Raw genomic sequence first — 26,621 nt, 5'->3', positions numbered from 1 at the left:
TTAACACCCCTACTCTGACCACAGAGAGTCAGGACACCCCTACTCTGACCACAGAGAGTCAGGACACCAGGGTTAACACCCCTACTCTGACCACAGAGAGTCAGGACACCAGGGTTAACACCCCTACTCTGACCACAGAGAGTCAGGACACCAGGGTTAACACCCCTACTCTGACCACAGAGAGTCAGGACACCAGGGTTAACACCCCTACTCTGACCACAGAGAGTCAGGACACCAGGGTTAACACCCCTACTCTGACCACAGAGAGTCAGGACACCAGGGTTAACACCCCTACTCTGACCACAGAGAGTCAGGACACCGGGGTTAACACCCCTACTCTGACCACAGAGAGTCAGGACACCAGGGTTAACACCCCTACTCTGACCACAGAGAGTCAGGACACCAGGGTTAACACCCCTACTCTGACCACAGAGAGTCAGGATACCAGGGTTAACACCCCTACTCTGACCACAGAGAGTCAGGACACCAGGGTTAACACCCCTACTCTGACCACAGAGAGTCAGGACACCAGGGTTAACACCCCTACTCTGACCACAGAGAGTCAGGACACCGGGGTTAACACCCCTACTCTGACCACAGAGAGTCAGGACACCAGGGTTAACACCCCTACTCTGACCACAGAGAGTCAGGACACCAGGGTTAACACCCCTACTCTGACCACAGAGAGTCAGGACACCAGGGTTAACACCCCTACTCTGACCACAGAGAGTCAGGACACCGGGGTTAACACCCCTACTCTGACCACAGAGAGTCAGGACACCAGGGTTAACACCCCTACTCTGACCACAGAGAGTCAGGACACCAGGGTTAACACCCCTACTCTGACCACAGAGAGCCAGGACACCAGGGTTAACACCTCTACTGCTGTTACTACTGCTACTACTACTACTACAGCTACTACTACTACTGCTACCACTACTGTTACTACTGCTACCACTACCGCTACTACTACTACCACTACTACTACTGCTACTACTACCGCTACCACTACTACTACCGCTACTACCACTACTGCTACTACTACTACTGCTACTACTACCACTACAGCTACTACTACTACTGCTACTACTACCACTACAGCTACTACTACTACTGCTACCACTACCGCTACTACTACTACCACTACTACTACTGCTACTACTACCGCTACCACTACTACTACCGCTACTACCACTACTGCTACTACTACTACCACTACTACTAATACTAATACTACCACTACTGCTAATACAACCACAACTACTACTACTACTACTACCACTACTGCTAATACAACCACAACTACTACTACTACTGCTACTACTACTATTATTGCTACTACTACCCCTCCTCCTCCTCCTCCTACTACTACTACTACTACTACTACTACTACTATTATTGCTACTACTACCCCTCCTCCTCCTACTGCTACTACTACCACCACTACTACTACCAGTACTCTATCATAACTGTGACGATCTGAAGGATCAGGTTACAGTGGATCCTCTCTACAGCGCGCTGTCTCGTAGAGGGGGGGGGGGAGCGGAAGTCAACTGTGTTATGGTCGGTCATAAAACACGCTGCCTCTATGCTCTGTAGTGTTCGAGCTTGGAATGTAAACTGTGGAACACAGACACTTGGACATCAAAAGTTTGAATAATTAAACAATATTTCTATTTTTGAGAATGTGGGAGTGGTCCGTGGACACTTAAGGGACAGATATGACGAGTGTGTTTCATTTGGTGATCTCACGAAGGACAGGAAACACACAACTATATCTCTGAAAGTGTACATTTCCCAGCTGTCAGGTTGACATCTAAATATTGTGAAACGTATGTGACCAAACATGAAACGATTTGTGAAAAGATGTAATGTGATGTTAACCTTCTAAATGAGAAAATATGGGTTGTCATATAAAGTTAACGAAAATCAATGGCCACGCCCATGTGAGCATGGACACTACGTCGGCGCCATGGAACGCCCTTTTCTCAGAAGTGTATAAAACTCCTGACGAAATGAACATTAGACAAGAAAACATGGAGCTGACGCTACATGTTGAAATGGTTACGAACTACAACTCTATAGGCCCAGAAGACCAGACAGCGTGTAGTGTTGGCTACATGACTGGAAATGGTTAAACTCAGACTATCGATCAGTACAGAATAAGAGCAAATCCTAGAAGCAGAATTACTAGTCACAGCTGGAAATTACATAAGTCTAGTACGAGAATACCGACAACCACGGAAGCATCTATTCTATGCAACAACCATCTGTATACCTGACGTATCCATTACAACAGACACTATCCAGAGCCGCAGAGAACGCTACAACCACGAAGGACATTGTGACTTCTGGGGAAGTTAACCAGAGACGCTCTGATGAACTGACTCTCCAGCAGACGGACCGACGATTCCAACAGAGAAGACAACAACACCATACGTAAATATATACATTGCAATTATTCTCGAATGTGCAGCCGTTCATGAGCAAAGGATTAGCATTTCAATGAATATAATTATCAACTGTGTAGTGAATCCATTTTGTGTCTTTCCCGCTCTCTCAGTCCCCACCCCTTTCCTTTGTCTACCAGGCCGTCATATCGGCTTCGTCCGCTAGGGACTTTTTATTTGTATCATGTAGTAACCCAAATATTTACTGCTTGTTTGTTATGCATTTCTGTGATTATTTAGTTAGTAAATAAATAATTAAGCCAATTTGTATATCGCTGATTCATTATTTAGGCTAGGGTTCGTGCAGATATCCCAGGCTTTGCGACGTTCAGTAATGAGAACTGATGAGGTAATAATAATTCTTGTTAACCTCTCTGCGCTACGGATACCGGTAGCGGGTTTAAATTCGACAACATACGGTGATCGCCACATAAATAGTCATATTAAACATTCCTGAAAATACAAGTGTCTCACATGCTTCAAAAGCCTAGAATCTTGCTAATCCAACTGCATTGTCAGATTTAAAAAAGGATTTACTGCGAAAGAATACGATGCGATTATCTGAGCACAGAGCCCCATACCAAAATACTATTTCAACCAGCACAGGCGTAATAAAATCACAGATTGCAATGAAATAAATCGTTTACCTTTGAAAATCTTGCTCTGTTTGCAATCCCAAGGCTCAGTTACACAATGAATGGTCTTTTGTTCGGTTAAATCCATTTTTATAGCCTAACACGAAACATTTTGTGAACGCTTATCTCATTGAATTCCGTGTCATTCAATTTTCGACGAAACATTCGACGTAAATACACAGACTAAACGTGACTTTATCCAGTCATGTTTGGTTTCATTGCAATCAACTGTTTGTTTGTAACACAACCAAACTTGATGGGTCATTTCGCGGGACTTATTGACCGAAAGAAACCGATTGGAAGACAACAAGTAATGACCTCATTGTGCACCAATTATATGACCGCTGTTTCGTTGATTGACTGTATTTTAACCCAATGACCACTGATCGTCTTGAAATCTAGCTGGGTAGATAGCCAATGAGCAGAGGTAAACGGCAATATGTAATGGTTCTGTGTTGGAAGACCAACCCATGTAGTAAACACCGGCGTAAAGACCGTCATTCGCCATTGAAGATTCATACTGGAAGGAGCCAAACTCATTACGCACAGCACTATTTCGGTATATATATACATGGAATGGAGTAGAATGTAACAGCAAAGCCACACATCTCAACACAGCGACCTCTACTCAGTCTACATATTATATTAGAGGGAGGTCGAGGTGCGTGTGTCTGCCGCCCCACCCCCACAGGAAATAGCCTATTTGAGGCAGGCCCACAACAACGGCCAAAGTGAAATGGAACAGCACTTTATGTTCCCTGTACTCTATATATCTGTTTATTATACCTGTTGATACAGGGCTCATATGTGAAACTATTCTAACAGAACATTTTCTTTCACAGTGCCACTGAATATGCATATCCTTGCTTCTGGGCCTGAGCCAGTTAGATTTGGGTATGTCTTCAGGCGGTAATTGAAAGAAGGGAGGGGGGGGGGGGGGGGGGGGTAGCTGTGAGAGGTTAACTTCTTATGGTTGCAGGGGCAGTATTGAGTCGCTTGGATGAAAGGTGCACAGAGGTGCCTAGAGTGAACTGCCTGCTCCTCAGTCCCAGTTGCTAATATATGCATATTATTCGTATTGGATAGAAAACACTGAAGTTTCTAAAACTGTTTGAATTATGTCTGTGAGTGAACAGAACTCATATGGCAGGTAAAAACCTGAGAAGTTCCACTTCCTGTTTGAATTGTTTCTGAGGTGGCAGATTTTCAACCAAGCTCTCATTGAAATTACAGCGAGATATGGATGAGTTTTCACTTCCTACGGATTCCACTAGATGTCAACAGTCAATAGAACTTTGTCTGATGACTCTAATGTGAAGGGGGGCCGAAGAAGACAGGAAATAGTAATCATTGCCATGAGGTGACCACGCATTGAACACGCGCCTTCACGTGAGGAGGACCTCCGTTCCACCGCTCTTCTGAAGTCAATCTAATTCTCCGGTTGGAACGTTATTCAAGATGTTCAACATTCTAAAGATTGATTCAATACATCGTTTGACATGTTTCTACTGACTGTTACGGAACTTTTGGACATTTCGTAACGTTATAGTGAAGGCGCTTTGTCACTTTGGAATTGTTTACCGCTAACCAAAGTAGCTAATTGGACATAAATAACGGACATTATCGAACAAATCAAGCATTTATTGTGGACCTGGGATTCCTAGGACTGCATTCTGATGAAGTTCATCAAAGGTAAGGAAACATTTATCATGTATTTTCTGGTTTCGTACCAGAGAGAGGTTCCCCATCATGAGGAAGGCGGTGAGGGTTAGGGTTCAGGGGTTAGGGTACTTCCCGGAGAGAGGTTCCCCATCATGAGGAAGGCGGTGAGGGTTAGGGGTCAGGGGTCAGAGGTTAGGGTACGTACCGGAGAGAGGTTCCCCATCATGAGGAAGGCGGTGAGGGTGGAGTCAAACAGGAAGGCGATCCTCTTGGTGGGCGGGGCAGCAGGACCAGGGTTACTCAGGCTGCTCACACTGGTGTTGTCTAACACACAGAGAGAGAAGAACTCATAATCCCATGATGCTGTGGATTGGATTATTTTGAGACGGAACAAACAGACCTGGGATCAGGCTAGAGCTGCCCTACTCAGGGGTTACTTTGGGCAGCCTGAGCCAGATCCCGGGCTTGTGGTGTGTTCTGGGGGGGGGGGGTAACAGTGGAGATTCTCACCTTGGTCCTCCAGGCTGGTGGTGTGTTCTGGGGGGGGGGGGGGGGGGGGTAACAGTGGAGATTCTCACCTTGGTCCTCCAGGCTGGTGGTGTGTTCTGGGGGGGGGGGGGGGGGGGTGGTAACAGTGGAGATTCTCACCTTGGTCCTCCAGGCTGGTGGTGTGTTCTGGGGGGTAACAGTGGAGACTCTCACCTTGGTCCTCCAGGCTGGTGGTGTGTTCTGGGGGGTAACAGTGGAGACTCTCACCTTGGTCCTCCAGGCTGGTGGTGTGTTCTGGGGGGGGGGGGGGGGGGGAGGGGTAACAGTGGAGATTCTCACCTTGGTCCTCCAGGCTGGTGGTGTCTGTAGCAGAGGATCCAGCCTCCATCACAGGACTCCCCTGTTCCCACGACAGCAGCATCTGTTTGGGATCCACTGTGCTCCTGGGACACGGGGTGGGGAACATACAAGACACTGGGTCTGTGTGTGTTAGGGGCTTGTGTCAAATAAGTGTGGATGTGATTTACATCTGCTATTGTATTCAGAGTATAGACATCCCCTTGGGGGTTGGTGCTGCGTTACATGTCCCAAGAGTCTTTAAAAGAGGCTCCGAGAGGGAGCCCTATAGTGTATGTTTGTGGATCTGCCACAACAGGCTTCCATAGGCTTGAAGTGGTATTGAAGACCTACTTCAGTCTGTTGACAGAGGGAGCAGTCTTCCATGTGGGGTGGAGCTGCTCTGAGCTGAACGAGCCTCCTTTCTTCAGGGCAAAACCCAGGCGACAGTACATAGACACAGCATTCTGAGAGAGGGAGGGAGGGGAGGGGAGGGGGGGAGAGAGGGAGGGGAGGAGGAGAGAGGGAGGGAGAGAGAGAGAAGAGTAGGAGGGAGGGGAGAGAGAGAGAGAGGGAGGGGAGAGAGAGAGAGAAGAGTAGGAGGGAGGGGAGAGAGAGAGAGAGAGAGAGAGAGAGAGAGAGAGAGAGAGAGAGAGAGAGAGAGAGAGAGAGTAGGAGGGAGGGGAGAGAGAGAGAGGGAGGGGAGAGAGAGAGGAGAGAGAGGAGAGAGAGAGGAGAGAGAGAGAAGAGAGAGAGAGAGAGAGAGAGAGAAGAGTAGGAGGGAGGGGGGAGAGAGGGAGAAGAGGAGAGGGGAGAGAGAGAGAGAGAGGAGAGAGGGAGGGGAGAGAGAGAGAGAAGAGGAGAGGGGAGAGAGAGAGGAGAGAGGGAGGGAAGAGAGAGAGGAGAGAGGGAGGGAAGAGAGAGAGGAGAGAGGGAGGGAAGAGAGAGAGAGAGGAGAGAGGGAGGGAAGAGAGAGAGAGAGAGGAGAGAGGGAGGGGAGAGAGAGAGAGAAGAGGAGAGGGGAGAGAGAGAGGAGAGAGGGAGGGGAGAGAGAGAGAGAAGAGGAGAGGGGAGAGAGAGAGGAGAGAGGGAGGGAAGAGAGAGAGAAGAGGAGAGAGGGAGGGGAGAGAGAGAGAGAAGAGGAGAGAGGGAGGACTATTAAAATAACAGCGTACAGCCAGAAGCAGCCTGTTCCTAATCAATGGTATGCCATGAGGGTCAAACAGAATGGTGTCAGCCAAGTTATTGTCCGTGAGTTGCTGCTTTGTCCTGCTCCTTCCGCTGACCTCTCATTGTGCACCGAAGACAACTGGTCAGTCAGACTACCTTCTCACCAATTATACTAATCATTATCAAGCCCTGCGGGAATTTATTCTGAAACACCCTGCATCATTATGATTACACAGAACAGAACACGTCGTGGAGAAAGTTTCCTGCTCTTATTAACAACTTACAGTTAAATTGCCAAAGGAAATTCTCTCAGACACCAAAAATCTCAATGTTTTAATGTATTCTACAGTCAAGAAATGTTTTGCCGGTAGGTTAGAACAGGAAACATATTGTACCACATCCTTCAAGGTTAAAATGACAAGTGGGGAATATGAAATGGGGGAAATGTTTGAACGTTTCACCCAGGAGACCATTAGATTGAAGGAGGTTTGCTCTAGGAGAAAGAGAGAGAGAATGAGAGAGAGATTGATGCAGAACAGCTCTTGGAGAAAGAGAGAGAGAGATTGAGGGAGAACTGCTCTGGGAGAAAGAGAGAGAGAGATTGAGGGAGAACAGCTCTGGGTTAAAGAGAGAGAGAGATTGAGGGAGAACTGCTCTGGGAGAAAGAGAGAGAGAGATTGAGGGAGAACTGGTCTGGGAGAAAGAGAGAGAGAGATTGAGGGAGAACTGGTCTGGGAGAAAGAGAGAGAGAGATTGAGGGAGAACTGGTCTGGGAGAAAGAGAGAGAGAGATTGAGGGAGAACTGCTCTGGGAGAAAGAGAGAGAGAGATTGAGGGAGAACTGCTCTGGGAGAAAGAGAGAGAGAGACTGAGGGAGAACTGCTCTGGGTTAAAGAGAGAGAGAGATTGAGGGAGAACTGCTCTGGGAGAAAGAGAGAGAGAGATTGAGGGAGAACTGCTCTGGGAGAAAGAGAGAGAGAGACTGAGGGAGAACTGCTCTGGGAGAAAGAGAGAGAGAGACTGAGGGAGAACTGGTCTGGGAGAAAGAGAGAGAGAGATTGAGGGAGAACTGGTCTGGGAGAAAGAGAGAGAGATTGAGGGAGAACTGGTCTGGGAGAAAGAGAGAGAGAGATTGAGGGAGAACTGCTCTGGGTTAAAGAGAGAGAGAGATTGAGGGAGAACTGCTCTGGGTTAAAGAGAGAGAGAGATTGAGGGAGAACTGCTCTGGGAGAAAGAGAGAGAGAGAGATTGAGGGAGAACTGGTCTGGGAGAAAGAGAGAGAGAGATTGAGGGAGAACTGGTCTGGGAGAAAGAGAGAGAGAGATTGAGGGAGAACTGCTCTGGGAGAAAGAGAGAGAGAGAGATTGAGGGAGAACTGGTCTGGGAGAAAGAGAGAGAGAGATTGAGGGAGAACTGCTCTGGGAGAAAGAGAGAGAGAGATTGAGGGAGAACTGCTCTGGGTTAAAGAGAGAGAGAGATTGAGGGAGAACTGGTCTGGGTTAAAGAGAGAGAGAGATTGAGGGAGAACTGGTCTGGGAGAAAGAGAGAGAGAGATTGAGGGAGAACTGGTCTGGGTTAAAGAGAGAGAGAGATTGAGGGAGAACTGGTCTGGGTTAAAGAGAGAGAGAGATTGAGGGAGAACTGGTCTGGGTTAAAGAGAGAGAGAGATTGAGGGAGAACTGGTCTGGGTTAAAGAGAGAGAGCAAGAGAAAAAGAGCAGCCCTAGGATATTAGGAAGGAACATTTGTAGAATTTGGGAAAATATTAAACCCTAGGGTGTGTGTGTGTGTGTCGTGTGTGTGTGTCGGGTGTGTGTGTCGGGTGTGTGTGTGTCGGGTGTGTGTGTGTGTGTGTGTGTGTGTGTGTGTGTGTGTGTGTGTGTGTGTGTGTGTGCCGTGTGTGTGTGCGCCGTGTGTGTGTGCCGTGTGTGTGTGCCGTGTGTGTCGTGTGTGTGTGTGTGTCGTGTGTGTGTGCCGTGTGTGTGTGTCGTGTGTGTGTGTCGTGTGTGTGTGTCGTGTGCCGTGTGTGTGCCGTGTGTGTGCCGTGTGTGTGCCGTGTGCCGTGTGTGTGTCGTGTGTGTGTCGTGTGTGTGTGTGCCGTGTGTGTGTGTCGTGTCGTGTGTGTGTGTCGTGTCGTGTCGTGTGTGTGTGTCGTGTCGTGTCGTGTGTGTGTGTGTCGTGTGTGTGTGTGTCGTGTGTGTGTGTGTCGTGTGTGTGTGTCGTGTGTATGTGTCGTGTGTGTGTGCCGTGTGTGTGTGTCGTGTGTGTGTGTCGTGTGTGTGTGTCGTGTGTGTGTGTGTGTCGTGTGTGTGTGTGCCGTGTGTGTGTGTCGTGTCGTGTGTGTGTGTCGTGTCGTGTGTGTGTGTCGTGTCGTGTGTGTGTGTGTCGTGTGTGTGTGTGTCGTGTGTGTGTGTGTCGTGTGTGTGTGTCGTGTGTGTGTGTCGTGTGTGTGTGCCGTGTGTGTGTGTCGTGTGTGTGTGTCGTGTGTGTGTGTCGTGTGTGTGTGTGTGTCGTGTGTGTGTGTCGTGTGTCGTGTGTGTGTGTGTGCCGTGTGTGTGTGTCGTGTGTGTGTGTGTGTCGTGTGTGTGTGTCGTGTGTCGTGTGTGTGTGTGTGCCGTGTGTGTGTGTCGTGTGTGTGCCGTGTGTGTGTGTGTGTGTGTCGTGTCGTGTCGTGTGTGTGTGTGTGTGTGTGTGTGTGTGTGTGTGTCGTGTGTGTGTGTGTCGTGTTTGTGTGCCGTGTGTGTGTGTGTGTGTGCGTGCGTGCGTGCGTGCGCGTGTGCGCGTGAGCGCGTGTGTCGTGTGTGGTGTGTGTGTGTGTGTGTGTGTGTGTGTGTGTGTGTGTGTGTGTCGTGTGTGTGTGTGTGTGTGTGTCGTGTGTGTGTGTGTGTGTGTGTGTGTGTGTGTGTGTGTGTGTGTGTGTGTGTGTGTGTGTGTGTGTGTGTCGTGTGTTTCGTGTGTGTGTGTGTGTGTGTGTGTGTCGTGTGTGTGTGTGTTTCGTGTGTGTGTGTGTTTCGTGTGTGTGTGTGTTTCGTGTGTGTGTGTGTTTCGTGTGTGTGTGTGTTTCGTGTGTGTGTGTGTTTCGTGTGTGTGTGTGTTTCGTGTGTGTGTGTGTGTGTGTGTGTGTGTGTGTGTGTGTGTGTGTGTGTGTGTGTGTGTGTGTGTGTGTGTGTGTGTGTGTGTGTGTCGTGCACAACAATGACCAAAATGTCAGCAATGATGATGTGTCAAAATAAAACATTGAAAGTTAAAACATTGAACTTTGAAATCTGCTGATATTCGTATATATATATATATTACATATATTATGACTTCAAATGACTATAATAATGTTCGATATAGAACAGGGACATTATCCTTTACAACAGAAAACATAATGACTTATGATGAACTCAGTCTTCAATGGGGTTGTTACCAAAGCAACATCTCTACCTATTTCTTAGTTCATCTTGAGTAAACTAAATGTCTGTCCTGAAGAAAATGTTGTGTGTCCCTATTCCTGATAGGACGTCTTAGGATGCCATCTGGCATTGTGTCCCTATTCCTGATAGGACGTCTAGGATGCCACCTGGCATTGTGTCCCTATTCCTGATAGGACGTCTTAGGATGCCATCTGGCATTGTGTCCCTATTCCTGATAGGACGTCTAGGATGCCACCTGGCATTGTGTCCCTATTCCTGATAGGACATCTAGGATGCCACCTGGCATTGTGTCCCTATTCCTGATAGGACGTCTAGGATGCCACCTGGCATTGTGTCCCTATTCCTGATAGGACATCTAGGATGCCATCTGGCATTGTGTCCCTATTCCTGATAGGACGTCTAGGATGCCACCTGGCATTGTGTCCCTATTCCTGATAGGACATCTAGGATGCCACCTGGCATTGTGTCCCTATTCCTGATAGGACATCTAGGATGCCACCTGGCATTGTGTCCCTATTCCTGATAGGACGTCTAGGATGCCACCTGGCATTGTGTCCCTATTCCTGATAGGACATCTAGGATGCCATCTGGCATTGTGTCCCTATTCCTGATAGGACATCTAGGATGCCACCTGGCATTGTGTCCCTATTCCTGATAGGACGTCTTAGGATGCCACCTGGCATTGTGTCCCTATTCCTGATAGGACGTCTTAGGATGCCATCTGGCATTGTGTCCCTATTCCTGATAGGACATCTAGGATGCCACCTGGCATTGTGTCCCTATTCCTGATAGGACGTCTTATGAGGCCATCTGGCATTGTGTCCCTATTCCTGATAGGACGTCTAGGATGCCACCTGGCATTGTGTCCCTATTCCTGATAGGACGTCTTATGATGCCATCTGGCATTGTGTCCCTATTCCTGATAGGACGTCTAGGGTGCCATCTGGCATTGTGTCCCTATTCCTGATAGGACGTCTTAGGATGCCACCTGGCATTGTGTCCCTATTCCTGATAGGACGTCTAGGATGCCATCTGGCATTGTGTCCCTATTCCTGATAGGACGTCTAGGATGCCACCTGGGATTGTGTCCCTATTCCTGATAGGACGTCTAGGATGCCATCTGGCATTGTGTCCCTATTCCTGATAGGACGTCTAGGATGCCACCTGGCATTGTGTCCCTATTCCTGATAGGACGTCTAGGGTGCCATCTGGCATTGTGTCCCTATTCCTGATAGGACGTCTTAGGATGCCACCTGGCATTGTGTCCCTATTCCTGATAGGACGTCTAGGATGCCATCTGGCATTGTGTCCCTATTCCTGATAGGACGTCTAGGATGCCACCTGGGATTGTGTCCCTATTCCTGATAGGACGTCTTAGGATGCCATCTGGCATTGTGTCCCTATTCCTGATAGGACGTCTAGGATGCCATCTGGCATTGTGTCCCTATTCCTGATAGGACATCTAGGGTGCCATCTGGCATTGTGTCCCTATTCCTGATAGGACGTCTTAGGATGCCACCTGGCATTGTGTCCCTATTCCTGATAGGACGTCTAGGATGCCATCTGGCATTGTGTCCCTATTCCTCATAGGACGTCTTAGGATGCCACCTGGGATTGTGTCCCTATTCCTGATAGGACGTCTAGGATGCCACCTGGGATTGTGTCCCTATTCCTGATAGGACGTCTAGGATGCCACCTGGCATTGTGTCCCTATTCCTGATAGGACGTCTTATGATGCCATCTGGCATTGTGTCCCTATTCCTAATAGGACGTCTAGGATGCCATCTGGCATTGTGTCCCTATTCCTGATTGGAGGTCTAGGATGCCATCTGGGATTGTGTCCCTATTCCTGATTGGAGGTCTAGGATGCCATCTGGGATTGTGTCCCTATTCCTGATTGGAGGTCTTAGGATGCCATCTGGGATTGTGTCCCTATTCCTGATAGGACGTCTTATGATGCCATCTGGCATTGTGTCCCTATTCCTAATAGGACGTCTAGGATGCCATCTGGGATTGTGTCCCTATTCCTGATTTGAGGTCTAGGATGCCATCTGGGATTGTGTCCCTATTCCTGATAGGACGTCTAGGATGCCATCTGGGATTGTGTCCCTATTCCTGATAGGACGTCTTAGGATGCCACCTGGGATTGTGTCCCTATTCCTGATTTGAGGTCTAGGATGCCATCTGGGATTGTGTCCCTATTCCTGATAGGACGTCTAGGATGCCATCTGGGATTGTGTCCCTATTCCTGATAGGACGTCTAGGATGCCATCTGGGATGTAGGGGTGGCTGATTTCAGTGTGAGCACAGCTCTGTTCCCACCTAGCAGTGTCCAGCAGCACTAGGTGCTGACAAGACCCATTCAATGGACCATCCACTAATAAACCCATCAGAACCACAGCAAGGTGCTGACAGGACCATCCATTAATAAACCTGACAGGACCATCCATTAATAAACCTGACAGGACCATCCGTTAATAAACCTGACAGGACCATCCACTAATAAACCTGACAGGACCATCCATTAATAAACCTGACAGGACCATCCATTAATAAACCTGACAGGACCATCCGTTAATAAACCTGACAGGACCATCCATTAATAAACCTGACAGGACCATCCGTTAATAAACCTGACAGGACCATCCGTTAATAAACCTGACAGGACCATCCATTAATAAACCTGACAGGACCATCCGTTAATAAACCTGACAGGACCATCCATTAATAAACCTGACAGGACCATCCATTAATAAACCTGACAGGACCATCCACTAATAAACCTGACAGGACCATCCATTAATAAACCTGACAGGACCATCCACTAATAAACCTGACAGGACCATCCATTAATAAACCTGACAGGACCATCCATTAATAAACCTGACAGGACCATCCATTAATAAACCTGACAGGACCATCCGTTAATAAACCTGACAGGACCATCCATTAATAAACCTGACAGGACCATCCATTAATAAACCTGACAGGACCATCCATTAATAAACCTGACAGGACCATCCATTAATAAACCTGACAGGACCATCCATTAATAAACCTGACAGGACCATCCATTAACCAAGGACAATATAACATTCAGATGGACCCCAATAATATCCAGACTGCTATAAGTAACCAAGGACAATATAACATTCAGATGGACCCCAATAATATCCCGACTTCTATAAGTAACCAAGGACAATATAACATTCAGATGGGCCCCAATAATATCCAGACTTCTATAAGTAACCAAGGACAATATAACATTCAGATGGACCCCAATAATATCCAGACTTCTATAAGTAACCAAGGACAATATAACATTCAGATGGGCCCCAATAATATCCAGACTTCTATAAGTAACCAAGGACAATATAACATTCAGATGGGCCCCAATAATATCCAGACTTCTATAAGTAACCAAGGACAATATAACATTCAGATGGGCCCCAATAATATCCAGACTTCTATAAGTAACCAAGGACAATATAACATTCAGATGAACCCCAATAATATCCAGACTGCTATAAGTAACCAAGGACAATATAACATTCAGATGGACCCCAATAATATCCAGACTTCTATAAGTAACCAAGGACAATATAACATTCAGATGGACCCCAATAATATCCAGACTTCTATAAGTAACCAAGGACAATATAACATTCAGATGGACCCCAATAATATCCCGACTTCTATAAGTAACCAAGGACAATATAACATTCAGATGGACCCCAATAATATCCAGACTTCTATAAGTAACCAAGGACAATAGAACATTCAGATGGGCCCCAATAATATCCAGACTTCTATAAGTAACCAAGGACAATATAACATTCAGATGGACCCCAATAATATCCCGACTTCTATAAGTAACCAAGGACAATATAACATTCAGATGGGCCCCAATAATATCCAGACTTCTATAAGTAACCAAGGACAATATAACATTCAGATGGACCCCAATAATATCCAGACTTCTATAAGTAACCAAGGACAATATAACATTCAGATGAACCCCAATAATATCCAGACTGCTATAAGTAACCAAGGACAATATAACATTCAGATGGACCCCAATAATATCCAGACTTCTATAAGTAACCAAGGACAATATAACATTCAGATGGACCCCAATAATATCCAGACTTCTATAAGTAACCAAGGACAATATAACATTCAGATGGACCCCAATAATATCCAGACTTCTATAAGTAACCAAGGACAATATAACATTCAGATGGACCCCAATAATATCCAGACTGCTATAAGTAACCAAGGACAATATAACATTCAGATGGACCCCAATAATATCCAGACTTCTATAAGTAACCAAGGACAATATAACAGTGTATGTGATATATTTATATAAGTACATACCTTCACCAGGCCCAAGTCAATCTCCAGAACATTAGCCAGCTGGAACAGAACCACCAGAGGAAGAGGATCAAGACTCAATGGGACTGAAATCACTTTAATAAAGTCAATAAGAACCGAATAAACACGGTTCAATAGAGTATTATGGTTCGATTTGAATTAGCCTCGTTTGAGCATCAAGCTCAATGGGATCTCAAGAGCAGGATGGTCCGACCGAGACCAAGATTAAATATTATTTCACCTACCTCTGACACGTTCGTCTGCTCGTCGATGGACACAAATATTTTGTACAAAAGGGTTTCAAAGTAGTCTCCCTGGACCCTGTTCATCACGAAGCCTTCCAGGGGGGGCACTGGGAGAAAATACATTCATGAATAGATCATATACTGCATAGTACAGTTGAAGTCGGAAGTTTACATACACCTTAGCCAAATACATTAAAACTTAGTTTTTCACAATTCCGGACATTTAATCCTAGTGAAAATTCCCTGTTTTAGGTCAGTTTGGTTCACCACTTTATTTTAAGATTGTGAATTGTCAGAATAATAGTAGAGAGAATGATTTATTTCAGCTTTTATTTCTTTCATCACATTCCCAGTGGGTCAGAAGTTTACATACACTAAATTAGTATTTGGTAGCATTACCTTTAAATTGTTTAAATTGGGTTAAACGTTTCGGGTAGCCTTCCACAAGCTTCCCACAATAAGTTGGGTGAATTTTGGCCCATTCCTCCTGACAGAGCTGATGTAACTGAGTCAGGTTTGTAGGCCTCCTTGCTCGCAGATGCTTTTTCAGTTCTGCCCACACATTTTCTATGGGATTGATGTCAGGGCTTTGGGATGGCCACTCCAATACCTTGACTGTTGTCCTTAAGCCATTTAGCCACAACTTTGGAAGTATGCTTGGGTTCATTGTCCATTGGAAGACCCATTTGCGACCAAGCTGTAACTTCCTGACTGATGTCTTGAGATGTTGCTTCAATATATCCACATCATTTTCCTGCCTCATGATGCCATCTATTTTGTGAAGTGCACCAGTCCCTCCTGCAGTAAAGCACCCCCACAACATGATGCTGCCACCCCCGTGCTTCACGGTTGGGATGGTGTTCTTCGGCTTGCAAGCCTCCCCCTTTTTCCTCCAAACATAACGATGGTCATTATGGCCAAACAGTTCTATTTTTGTTTCATCAGACCAGAAGACATTTCTCCAAAATGTACGAGCTTTGTCCCCATGTGCAGTTGCAAACTGTAGTCTGGCTTTTTTATGTCGGTTTTGGAGCAGTGGCTTCTTTCTTGCTGAGTGGCCTTTCAGGTATTGTTGATATAGGACTCGTTTTACTGTGGATATAGATACTTTTGTACCCGTTTCCTACAGCATCTTCACAAGGTTCCTTTGCTCTTGTTCTGAAATTGATTTTGTGCTTTTCGCACCAAAGTACGTTCATCTCTAGGATACAGAACGCGTCTCCTTCCTGAGCGGTATGACGGCTGCGTGGTCCCATGGTGTTTATACTTGCGTACTATTGTTTGTACAGATGAACGAGGTCTACAATTATTTTTCTTGGCTCATTTATTTTGATTTTCCCATGATGTCAAGCAAAGAGGCACTGAGTTTGAAGGTAGGCCTTGAAATACATCCAAAGGTACACCTCCAATTGACTCAAATTATGTCAATTAGCCTATCAGAAGCTTCTAAATCCATGACATCATTTTCTGGATTTTTCCAAGTTGTTTAAAGGCACAGTCAACTTAGTGTATGTAAACTTCTGACCCACTGGAATTGTGATACAGTGAATTATACGTGAAATAATCTGTCTGTAAACAATTGGTGGAAAAATGACTTGTGTCATGCACAAAGTAGATGTCCTAACCGACTTGCCAAAACTATAGTTTGTTAACCAGACATTTGTGGAGTGGTTGAAAAATGAGTTTTAATGACTCCAAACTAAGTGATGTAAACTTCCGACGTCAGCTGCACATCACATGTCTGTTATCAGACAGTTATAGATGGTAAAGTTGTGGGACCTCAGCCAGTTATAGATGGTAAAGTTGTGGGACCTCAGCCAGTTATAGATGGTAATGTTGTGGACCTCAGCCAGTTATAGATGATAATGTTGTGGGGCCTCTTCACAGCCCTCAGCCAGTTATAGATGGTAATGTTGTGGGGCCACTTCACAGCCCTCAGCCAGTTATAGATGGTAATGTTGTGGGGCATCTTCACAGCCCTCAGCCAGATATAGATGGTAATGTTGTGGAGCCCCTTCACAGCACTCAGCCAGTTATAGATGGTAGTGTTGTGGGGCCTCTTCACAGCCCTCAGCCAGTTATAGATGGTAATGCTGTGGGGCCTCTGCACAGCCCTCAGACAGTTATAGATGGTAATGTTGTGGGGCCTCTTCACAGCCCTCAGCCAGTTATAGATGGTAATGTTGTGGAGCCTCAGACACTTATAGATGGTAATGTTGTGGGACCTCAGCCAGTTATAGATGGTAATGTTGTGGGACCTCAGCCATTTATAGATGGTAATGTTGTGGAGCCTCAGACACTTATAGATGGTAATGTTGTGGGACCTCAGCCAGTTATAGATGGTAATGTTGTGGGACCTCAGCCAGTTATAGATGGTAATGTTGTGGGACCTCAGCCATTTATAGATGGTAATGTTGTGGAGCCTCAGACAGTTATAGATGGTAATGTTGTGGGACCTCTTCACAGCCCTCAGACAGTTATAGATGGTAATGTTGAAGGCCACTTCACAGCCCTCAGCCAGTTATAGATGGTAATGTTGTGGGACCTCAGCCAGTTATAGATGGTAATGTTGTGGAGCCTCAGACAGTTATAGATGGTAATGTTGTGGGCCCTCTTCACAGCCCTCAGACAGTTATAGATGGTAATGTTGAGGGCCCTCTTCACAGCCCTCAGACAGTTATAGATGGTAATGTTGTGGGGCCTCTTCACAGCCCTCAGACAGTTCTAGATGGTAATGTTGTGGAGCCTCAGCCAGTTATAGATGGTAATGTTGAAGGCCACTTCACAGCCCTCAGCCAGTTATAGATGGTAATGTTGTGGGACCTCAGCCAGTTATAGATGGTAATGTTGAAGGCCACTTCACAGCCCTCAGCCAGTTATAGATGGTAATGTTGTGGGGCCTCTTCACAGCCCTCAGCCAGTTATAGATGGTAATGTTGTGGGGCCTCTGCACAGCCCTCAGCCAGTTATAGATGGTAATGTTGAAGGCCTCTTCACAGCCCTCACAGCCCTCACCCCTAACTCACTGCTAGTCCTTATTATAGAGCACCCTGCCTGCTCCACTAACTCACTGCTAGTCCTTATTATAGAGCACCCTGCCTGCTCCACTAACTCACTGCTAGTCCTTATTATAGAGCACCCTGCCTGCTCAACTAACTCACTGATAGTCCTTATTATAGAGCACCCTGCCTGCTCAACTAACTCACTGCTAGTCCTTATTATAGAGCACCCTGCCTGCTCCCCTAACTCACTGCTAGTCCATATTATAGAGCACCCTGCCTGCTCCACTAACTCACTACTAGTCCTTATTATAGAGCACCCTGCCTGCTCCACTAACTCACTGCTAGTCCTTATTATAGAGCACCCTGCCTGCTCCCCTAACTCACTGCTAGTCCTTATTATAGAGCACCCTGCCTGCTCCCCTAACTCACTGCTAGTCCTTATTATAGAGCACCCTGCCTGCTCCCCTGACTCACTGCTAGTCCTTATTATAGAGCACCCTACCTGCTCCCCTGACTCACTGCTAGTCCTTATTATAGAGCACCCTGCCTGCTCCACTAACTCACTGCTAGTCCTTATTATAGAGCACCCTACCTGCTCCCCTGACTCACTGCTAGTCCTTATTATAGAGCACCCTGCCTGCTCCACTAACTCACTGATAGTCCTTATTATAGAGCACCCTGCCTGCTCCCCTAACTCACTGCTAGTCCTTATTATAGAGCACCCTGCCTGCTCCCCTAACTCACTGCTAGTCCTTATTATAGAGCACCCTGCCTGCTCCCCTAACTCACTGCTAGTCCTTATTATAGAGCACCCTGCCTGCTCCCCTAACTCACTGCTAGTCCTTATTATAGAGCACCCTGCCTGCTCCCCTAACTCAGTGCTAGTCCTTATTATAGAGCACCCTGCCTGCTCCCCTAACTCACTGCTAGTCCTTATTATAGAGCACCCTGCCTGCTCAACTAACTCACTGCTAGTCCTTATTATAGAGCACCCTGCCTCCTCCACTAACTCACTGCTAGTCCTTATTATAGAGCACCCTGCCTGCTCAACTAACTCACTGCTAGTCCTTATTATAGAGCACCCTGCCTGCTCCACTAACTCACTGCTAGTCCTTACTATAGAGCACCCTGCCTGCTCCCCTAACTCACTGCTAGTCCTTATTATAGAGCACCCTGCCTGCTCAACTAACTCACTGCTAGTCCTTATTATAGAGCACCCTGCCTGCTCCACTAACTCACTGCTAGTCCTTATTATAGAGCACCCTGCCTGCTCAACTAACTCACTGCTAGTCCTTATTATAGAGCACCCTGCCTCCTCCACTAACTCACTGCTAGCCCTTATTATAGAGCACCCTGCCTGCTCCCCTAACTCACTGCTAGCCCTTATTATAGAGCACCCTGCCTGCTCCCCTAACTCACTGCTAGTCCTTATTATAGAGCACCCTGCCTGCTACACTAACTCACTGCTAGTCCTTATTATAGAGCACCCTGCCTGCTACACTAACTCACTGCTAGTCCTTATTATAGAGCACCCTGCCTGCTCCCCTAACTCACTGCTAGTCCTTATTATAGAGCACCCTGCCTGCTCCCCTAACTCACTGCTAGTCCTTATTATAGAGCACCCTGCCTGCTCCCCTAACTCACTGCTAGTCCTTATTATAGAGCACCCTGCCTGCTACACTAACTCACTGCTAGTCCTTATTATAGAGCACCCTGCCTGCTACACTAACTCACTGCTAGTCCTTATTATAGAGCACCCTGCCTGCTCCCCTAACTCAGTGATAGTCCTTATTATAGAGCACCGTCCCTGCTCCCCTAAGAGGTCAGCTGTGCTGATCCGTGAGACCGATTTGACAGAAGTAGCCGGAAAGTAACACAAATTCTAGCATCAAACGTTTTTTCCTGTTTTAACATGGAAACGATCTGGCAAGTTGGGGTGTACTGTGCAGCACTTGGCAACAGCTGTTAGTAGCTACCTGAGATACAGCTGGCATCAGAGATGGGCACGTCCAGATAGATGTATCCCTTGTTGTACAGACCTGAAGGAGAAGAACCAGGCGCATATTACTATAGCAACATCAATATATTACCATGTATGAAAACAGAAGTCAAATAGTATTAGGACTAAGGTAAGCGCATAGTGATTTTATTGATCTAAAGATGTCATTATACTTCTGTTATGGCAGAGCATCATATGTTCCCATACCCTAAATCTTCTCCATGTCTACAATAAACAAAGAACAGCGCATACATGCCCCAGTCCCCCACCGGCCCCCATTCTCCCATCGGCCCCAGTCTCCCATCTTCCCCAGTCTCCCAAATCTTCCCCATTCTCCCGTCGGCCCCCGCGTCTCCCATCTTCCCCAGTCTCCCAAATCTTCCCCATTCTCCCGTCGGCCCCCGCGTCTCCCATCTTCCCCATTCTCCCGTCGGCCCCCGCGTCTCCCATCTTCCCCATTCTCCCGTCGGCCCCCGCGTCTCCCATCGGCCCCAGTCTCCCATCGGCCCCCAGTCTCCCATCGGCCCCCAGTCTCCCATCGGCCCCCAGTCTCCCATCGGCCCCCAGTCTCCCATCGGCCCCCAGTCTCCCCCTGTCTCCAATCCTATCTGTTATTCTCTCGCCACAATGGACCATAATGACAGGAGAGGCATGTAATCAAACTAAATTGTTTTCCAATAACACCAAAGACACCCTGATAGCAAACGATTACCATCCACCCACAACACTTAGCACTTAGTCATTTAGCAGCCTGGTGGGATGAACACACACGAAGCAGAGAATAGATAACACTCACTCAGCACCACATTGTACTCCATTGATCCGGCCAGCTGGGGTCCTGAATCGATCATCTTATCAATTGCCTTCCTCTCTGCCACCGAGCAGATCTGAAATCATACAGGACGAGGGAGAGGACACAGGCAGACATTAGGAGGAGAGGAGGAGGAAGAGGAGAATGTGCCAATCAGATGTGAACTAAACCTACTGTAAAGTTACCAGGTTGTTAGCTAGCTAGGTTACATGACTGAATAAAATTGTTTGTTATCAAACCAATAATTACCACCGAGGATTAGTTTAAAACGGGCTGTGACATGGTTTGTGTAATTACATAAAACGCCTGTGAATACGTATAGAAAGAAAAAAAGGCATCTCTGGTAAAATAGATAGTTTTAAACCATTTAGGCTAGAGACCTCTGGTAATATATATTGTTTTAAACCATTTAGGCTAGAGACCTCTGGTAATATATATTGTTTTAAACCATTTAGGTTAGAGACCTCTGGTAATATATATTGTTTTAAACCATTTAGGTTAGAGACCTCTGGTAATATATATTGTTTTAAACCATTTAGGTTAGAGACCTCTGGTAATATATATTGTTTTAAACCATTTAGGTTAGAGACCTCTGGTAATATATATTGTTTTAAACCATTTAGGTTAGAGACCTCTGGTAATATATATTGTTTTAAACCATTTAGGTTAGAGACCTCTGGTAATATATATTGTTTTAAACCATTTAGGTTAGAGACCTCTGGTAATATATATTGTTTTAAACCATTTAGGTTAGAGACCTCTGGTAATATATATTGTTTTAAACCATTTAGGTTAGAGACCTCTGGTAATATATATTGTTTTAAACCATTTAGGTTAGAGACCTCTGGTAATATATATTGTTTTAAACCATTTAGGTTAGAGACCTCTGGTAATATATATTGTTTTAAACCATTTAGGTTAGAGACCTCTGGTAATATATATTGTTTTAAACCATTTAGGTTAGAGACCTCTGGTAATATATATTGTTTTAAACCATTTAGGTTAGAGACCTCTGGTAATATATATTGTTTTAAACCATTTAGGCTAGAGACAAGACCTCTGGTAATATATATTGTTTTAAACCATTTAGGTTAGAGACCTCTGGTAATATATATTGTTTTAAACCATTTAGGCTAGAGACAAGACCTCTGGTAATATATATTGTTTTAAACCATTTAGGTTAGAGACCTCTGGTAATATATATTGTTTTAAACCATTTAGGTTAGAGACCTCTGGTAATATATATTGTTTTAAACCATTTAGGTTAGAGACCTCTGGTAATATATATTGTTTAAAACCATTTAGGTTAGAGACCTCTGGTAATATATATTGTTTTAAACCATTTAGGTTAGAGACAAGACCTCTGGTAATATATATTGTTTTAAACCATTTAGGTTAGAGACCTCTGGTAATATATATTGTTTTAAACCATTTAGGCTAGAGACAAGACCTCTGGTAATATATATTGTTTTAAACCATTTAGGTTAGAGACCTCTGGTAATATACACTGCTCAAAAAAATAAAGGGAACACTTAAACAACACAATGTAACTCCAAGTCAATCACTCTTCTGTGAAATCGAACTGTCCACTTAGGAAGCAACACTGGTTGACAATAAATTTCACATGCTGTTGTGCAAATGGAATAGACAAAAGGTGGAAATTATAGGCAATTAGCAAGACACCCCCAAATAAGGAGTGATTCTGCAGGTGGTGACCACAGACCACTTCTCAGTTCCTATGCTTCCTGGCTGATGTTTTGGTCACTTTTGAATGCTGGCGGTGCTCTCACTCTAGTGGTAGCATGAGACGGAGTCTACAACCCACACAAGTGGCTCAGGTAGTGCAGTTCATCCAGGATGGCACATCAATGCGAGCTGTGGCAAGAACGTTTGCTGTGTCTGTCAGCGTAGTGTCCAGAGCATGGAGGCGCTACCAGGAGACAGGCCAGTACATCAGGAGACGTGGAGGAGGCCGTAGGAGGGCAACAACCCAGCAGCAGGACCGCTACCTCCGCCTTTGTGCAAGGAGGTGCACTGCCAGAGCCCTGCAAAATGACCTCCAGCAGGCCACAAATGTGCATGTGTGGCCTGCTGGAGGTCATTTTGCAGGGCTCTGGCAGTGCACCTCCTTGCACAAAGGCGGAGGTAGCGGTCCTGCTGCTGGGTTGTTGCCCTCCTACGGCCTCCTCCACGTCTCCTGATGTACTGGCCTGTCTCCTGGTAGCGCCTCCATGCTCTGGACACTACGCTGACAGACACAGCAAACCTTTTTGCCACAGCTCGCATTGATGTGCCATCCTGGATGAACTGCACTACCTGAGCCACTTGTGTGGGTTGTAGACTCCGTCTCATGCTACCACTAGAGTGAGAGCACCGCCAGCATTCAAAAGTGACCAAAACATCAGCCAGGAAGCATAGGAACTGAGAAGTGGTCTGTGGTCACCACCTGCAGAATCACTCCTTTTTTGGGGGTGTCTTGCTAATTGCCTATAATTTCCACCTTTTGTCTATTCCATTTGCACAACAGCATGTGAAATTTATTGTCAATCAGTGTTGCTTCCTAAGTGGACAGTTTGATTTCACAGAAGTGTGATTGACTTGGAGTTACATTGTGTTGTTTAGGTGTTCCCTTTATTTTTTTGAGCAGTGTATATTGTTTTAAACCATTTAGGTTAGAGACAAGACGTTTTCTTTGCTGCAAAGCTGCAGGCATGCCTGATGTAAAGCGGTGCTCCATTGTCCCTCTCTGACACTCAAGAGGCTGCATGACAGTGACCTTGTAAAGTCTAATCAGACCGGTCTGTGCTCTTGATAATAACAGGAAATGAAATGATACTCTACAGCAGGGGTGTCAAACATACGGCCCGCGGGCCGGAACCGGCCCCCAAGGAGGTTCGATCAGGCCCGCAGGATAATTTGAAAGTGGAAAAAATGCATAAAAGACATGGAATTAATATTTTTAATTCGCTGCAATTCATGGATTATCCGCTAAGGGGCGCACTCTTTCCATCAGAGTAGAAGACAAGCCGCATCACTGAGACAGACTGAAAACAGCAGACGGTATCAATGCGCCATCTGCTGCTTGTTACGACGTTGTTAATACCTTGGTCTCTACCTCTCCGCTACACCCTCATTAGCCAAAATGTCGTTATCCAAACGGAATAAAGTAGATAAGGAGTGTAGAATTTTCAAAGAAAAATGGACCACGTCCTATTTATTTACAGAGATGCACGGAAAACCTTCGTGCTTGGTGTGTTTGCAACAAGTTTCGGTATTGAAGGAATATAATATTCGACGCCACTACGAGACTCATCACAGCGAAAAATATGACGGCTTGCAAGGACAACTGAGAAGAGATAAGATTAACGAATTGCTGGCGGGTCTGAGGAAACAGCAGTCAACTTTCATCCAGAGCCGAGAAGTCAGTGAAGCAGCGGTAAAAGCCAGCTACCTAATTGCTAGCGAAATAGCATTAGCATCGAAGCCGTATTCCGACGGTGACTTTGTTAAACGATGCATGATGAAGGCGGCTGAACTTGTATGTCCCGAGAAGCGACAAGCTTTTGCCAATATTAGCCTGACGAGGAATACTATAGCAGAGAGGATTTCGGAACTATCGGCAGATTTAGACAGTCAATTGAAACAGAGAGTCAAGTCATTTATTGCATTTTCCGTGGCAATTGACGAGAGCACTGACATCACAGACGTGGCCCAACTGGCCATATTTATTCGAGGAGTTGATGAGACATTGACTGTTACTGAAGAGTTTCTTGAGTTGGTGCCAATGATGGACACCACAACAGCCGAGGACATTTTCGGCTCTGTCGTTGCTGCATTGGACAGAGTTGGAGTGGACTGGTCCCGCGCTGTCAGCCTGGCTACAGACGGCGCGCCATCCATGGTCGGAAAGAAAGCAGGTGTCGCGACAAAGTTCAAAGACAAAGTACAAGCCCTTAATGGAGGAGATCGTTTCTGGACATTTCACTGTATTTTGCACCAGGAGGCATTGTGTTGCAAGTCGCTGAAAATGGACCACGTCATGGAGGTGGTTGTTCGCACTGTAAATTTCATCCGGTCCAGAGGTCTGAACCATCGTCAGTTTGACAAACTTCTCAGCGACAGCAACATTACCCACAGCCTGCCATACCACACTGAAGTGAGATGGTTAAGCCGAGGCGTTGTGCTGAGGCATTTCTTTGATCTACGAGAGGAAATCGGACAGTTCATGGAGAAAAAAGGAAAACCGGTGTTGGAATTACAATCTCAGGAATGGCTACGGGACCTTGCATTCTTGGTTGATATTATTGAACACTTGAACAATCTGAACAAAATGTTGCAAGGCCGCAAAAAAGTTGTCACACAGTTTTCTGACAACATACATGCATTTAAGTTGAAGCTGACTTTGTGGGAGATGCAAATGGCAACCCTGCTCATTTCCCCTGTCTGAGAGATGTGTGTGTGACCAGACCTGATGCGGACATGAAACGGTACAAAGACAAAATTGCAGGACTACTGCGGGAGTTTGAGAAACGTTTTCAGGTATTTGGTGAACTTGAGACAGAATTTTCAGTTTTTCGCTCACCTTTCACAGTTAAAGCTTCTGATCTGCCGGTCGAAATTCAGCTAGAGATAATTGATTTGCAGTGTGATGCAGATTTGAAGGGCAAATTTGCCTCTGTAGGTCTGGACAGATTTTATCAGTATCTACTACCAGGGTACCCCAAATTAACAGCCCTGGCTGCTAAAATTTTGTGCATGTTTGGGACAACCTACCTTTGTGAACAAATTTTCTCAGTGATGAATATCAATAAAACAAAAATGTGTTCAAGGCTCACAAACAAGCACTTAAATGACATTCTGAAAGTGACAGCTAGTCAGGACATGACACCTGGTGTTGATGCACTTGTACAGGCCAAAAGATGCCAAGTTTCAGGAACAAATACAAGTCCAGACTAGACTAACACCTTTAAAATGCTGCCTTAGATACTGTTTGCATTGAAAGAATACAGCTCTGTGAAGATGAATCCTTACTGTGGTGATTTAAAAAATGTGCACTTTAATGTTAGTCAGCAGCTTCAAAACAAAAGTTGTGTGATGGAATTCTACTGTTCATACAACTCCATACATTTTCAGTATGTATTGTATGTGTATGTATGTTTCATGTATGAAGTTTACAGATTTACAGGACAGGCGAACACTTTCTTCATTACACATTTAAAATCACTCTCCTTAGTTTGTAAGGTGTACGCAGGGATTACATTTAGATTTTATATGCGTATGTGTAAGTGGTTTAAAAATTCCTTTCTTTAAAAGTCTCATTTAATCTTAAAGTGCATTACTATATTTTTCAGTACCAATTAAAGTTTTGTGCCTTTGTACAATCAGTGGGATCAGTTGCAATGCATATTTGTGAATGATAAAAGTAAATTGCACATTTGTCTAAGGAAATATGAGGTGTTTCATGAAATGTTTTGTAAAAGGATAGTTCATTAAATTTCAATATTTTCCTAATGTTCTTGTTCTTTTTTACACCAAAACAAAGGAAAGACATGATATTTTGGTTATTTATAGCAGAGTATGGTATAATTTTAATGGTCCGGCCCACTTGACATCTCCCTAGGCCGTATGTGGCCCACGATGCGAAATGAGTTTGACACCCCTGCTCTACAGAGACTCACCCTGACGTCATCCTCTACCACCATCAGGAAGCTCTACAGAGACTCACCCTGACGTCATCCTCTACCACCATCAGGAAGCTCTACAGAGACTCACCCTGACGTCATCCTCTACCACCATCAGGAAGCTCTACAGAGACTCACCCTGACGTCATCCTCTACCACCATCAGGAAGCTCTACAGAGACCCACCCTGACGTCCTCCTCTACCACCATCAGGAAGCTCTACAGAGACTCACCCTGACGTCCTCCTCTACCACCATCAGGAAGCTCTACAGAGACTCACCCTGACGTCCTCCTCTACCACCATCAGGAAGCTCTACAGAGACTCACCCTGACGTCCTCCTCTACCAC

The 26,621-nt window shown here is 45.7% G+C and overlaps 1 protein-coding gene across 3 annotated transcripts in view; it reads right to left on the bottom strand.

Annotated features, from left to right (window-relative positions):
• Window positions 1-26,621, bottom strand: part of fam91a1 (family with sequence similarity 91 member A1) — a 96,352-nt gene that overhangs the window by 45,825 nt on the left and 23,906 nt on the right. For all 3 annotated transcript variants that reach the window (XM_055893212.1, XM_055893210.1, XM_055893211.1), the window contains 7 exons: window positions 20,579-20,669; window positions 19,760-19,822; window positions 14,782-14,888; window positions 14,540-14,578; window positions 5,927-6,039; window positions 5,576-5,679; window positions 4,953-5,071 (listed from right to left, as the gene is read on the bottom strand). In XM_055893212.1, the coding sequence (XP_055749187.1) occupies window positions 4,953-5,071; window positions 5,576-5,679; window positions 5,927-6,039; window positions 14,540-14,578; window positions 14,782-14,888; window positions 19,760-19,822; window positions 20,579-20,669 (636 nt within the window). The remainder of the gene's footprint in view (window positions 1-4,952; window positions 5,072-5,575; window positions 5,680-5,926; window positions 6,040-14,539; window positions 14,579-14,781; window positions 14,889-19,759; window positions 19,823-20,578; window positions 20,670-26,621) is intronic.

The sequence above is a fragment of the Salvelinus fontinalis genome, chromosome 32 (assembly GCF_029448725.1).
Source record: "Salvelinus fontinalis isolate EN_2023a chromosome 32, ASM2944872v1, whole genome shotgun sequence".
Taxonomy (NCBI): Eukaryota; Metazoa; Chordata; class Actinopteri; order Salmoniformes; family Salmonidae; genus Salvelinus; species Salvelinus fontinalis.
The sequence above is the reverse complement of the archived record's forward strand: the minus strand, read 5'-3'. Positions and strand labels throughout refer to the sequence as shown.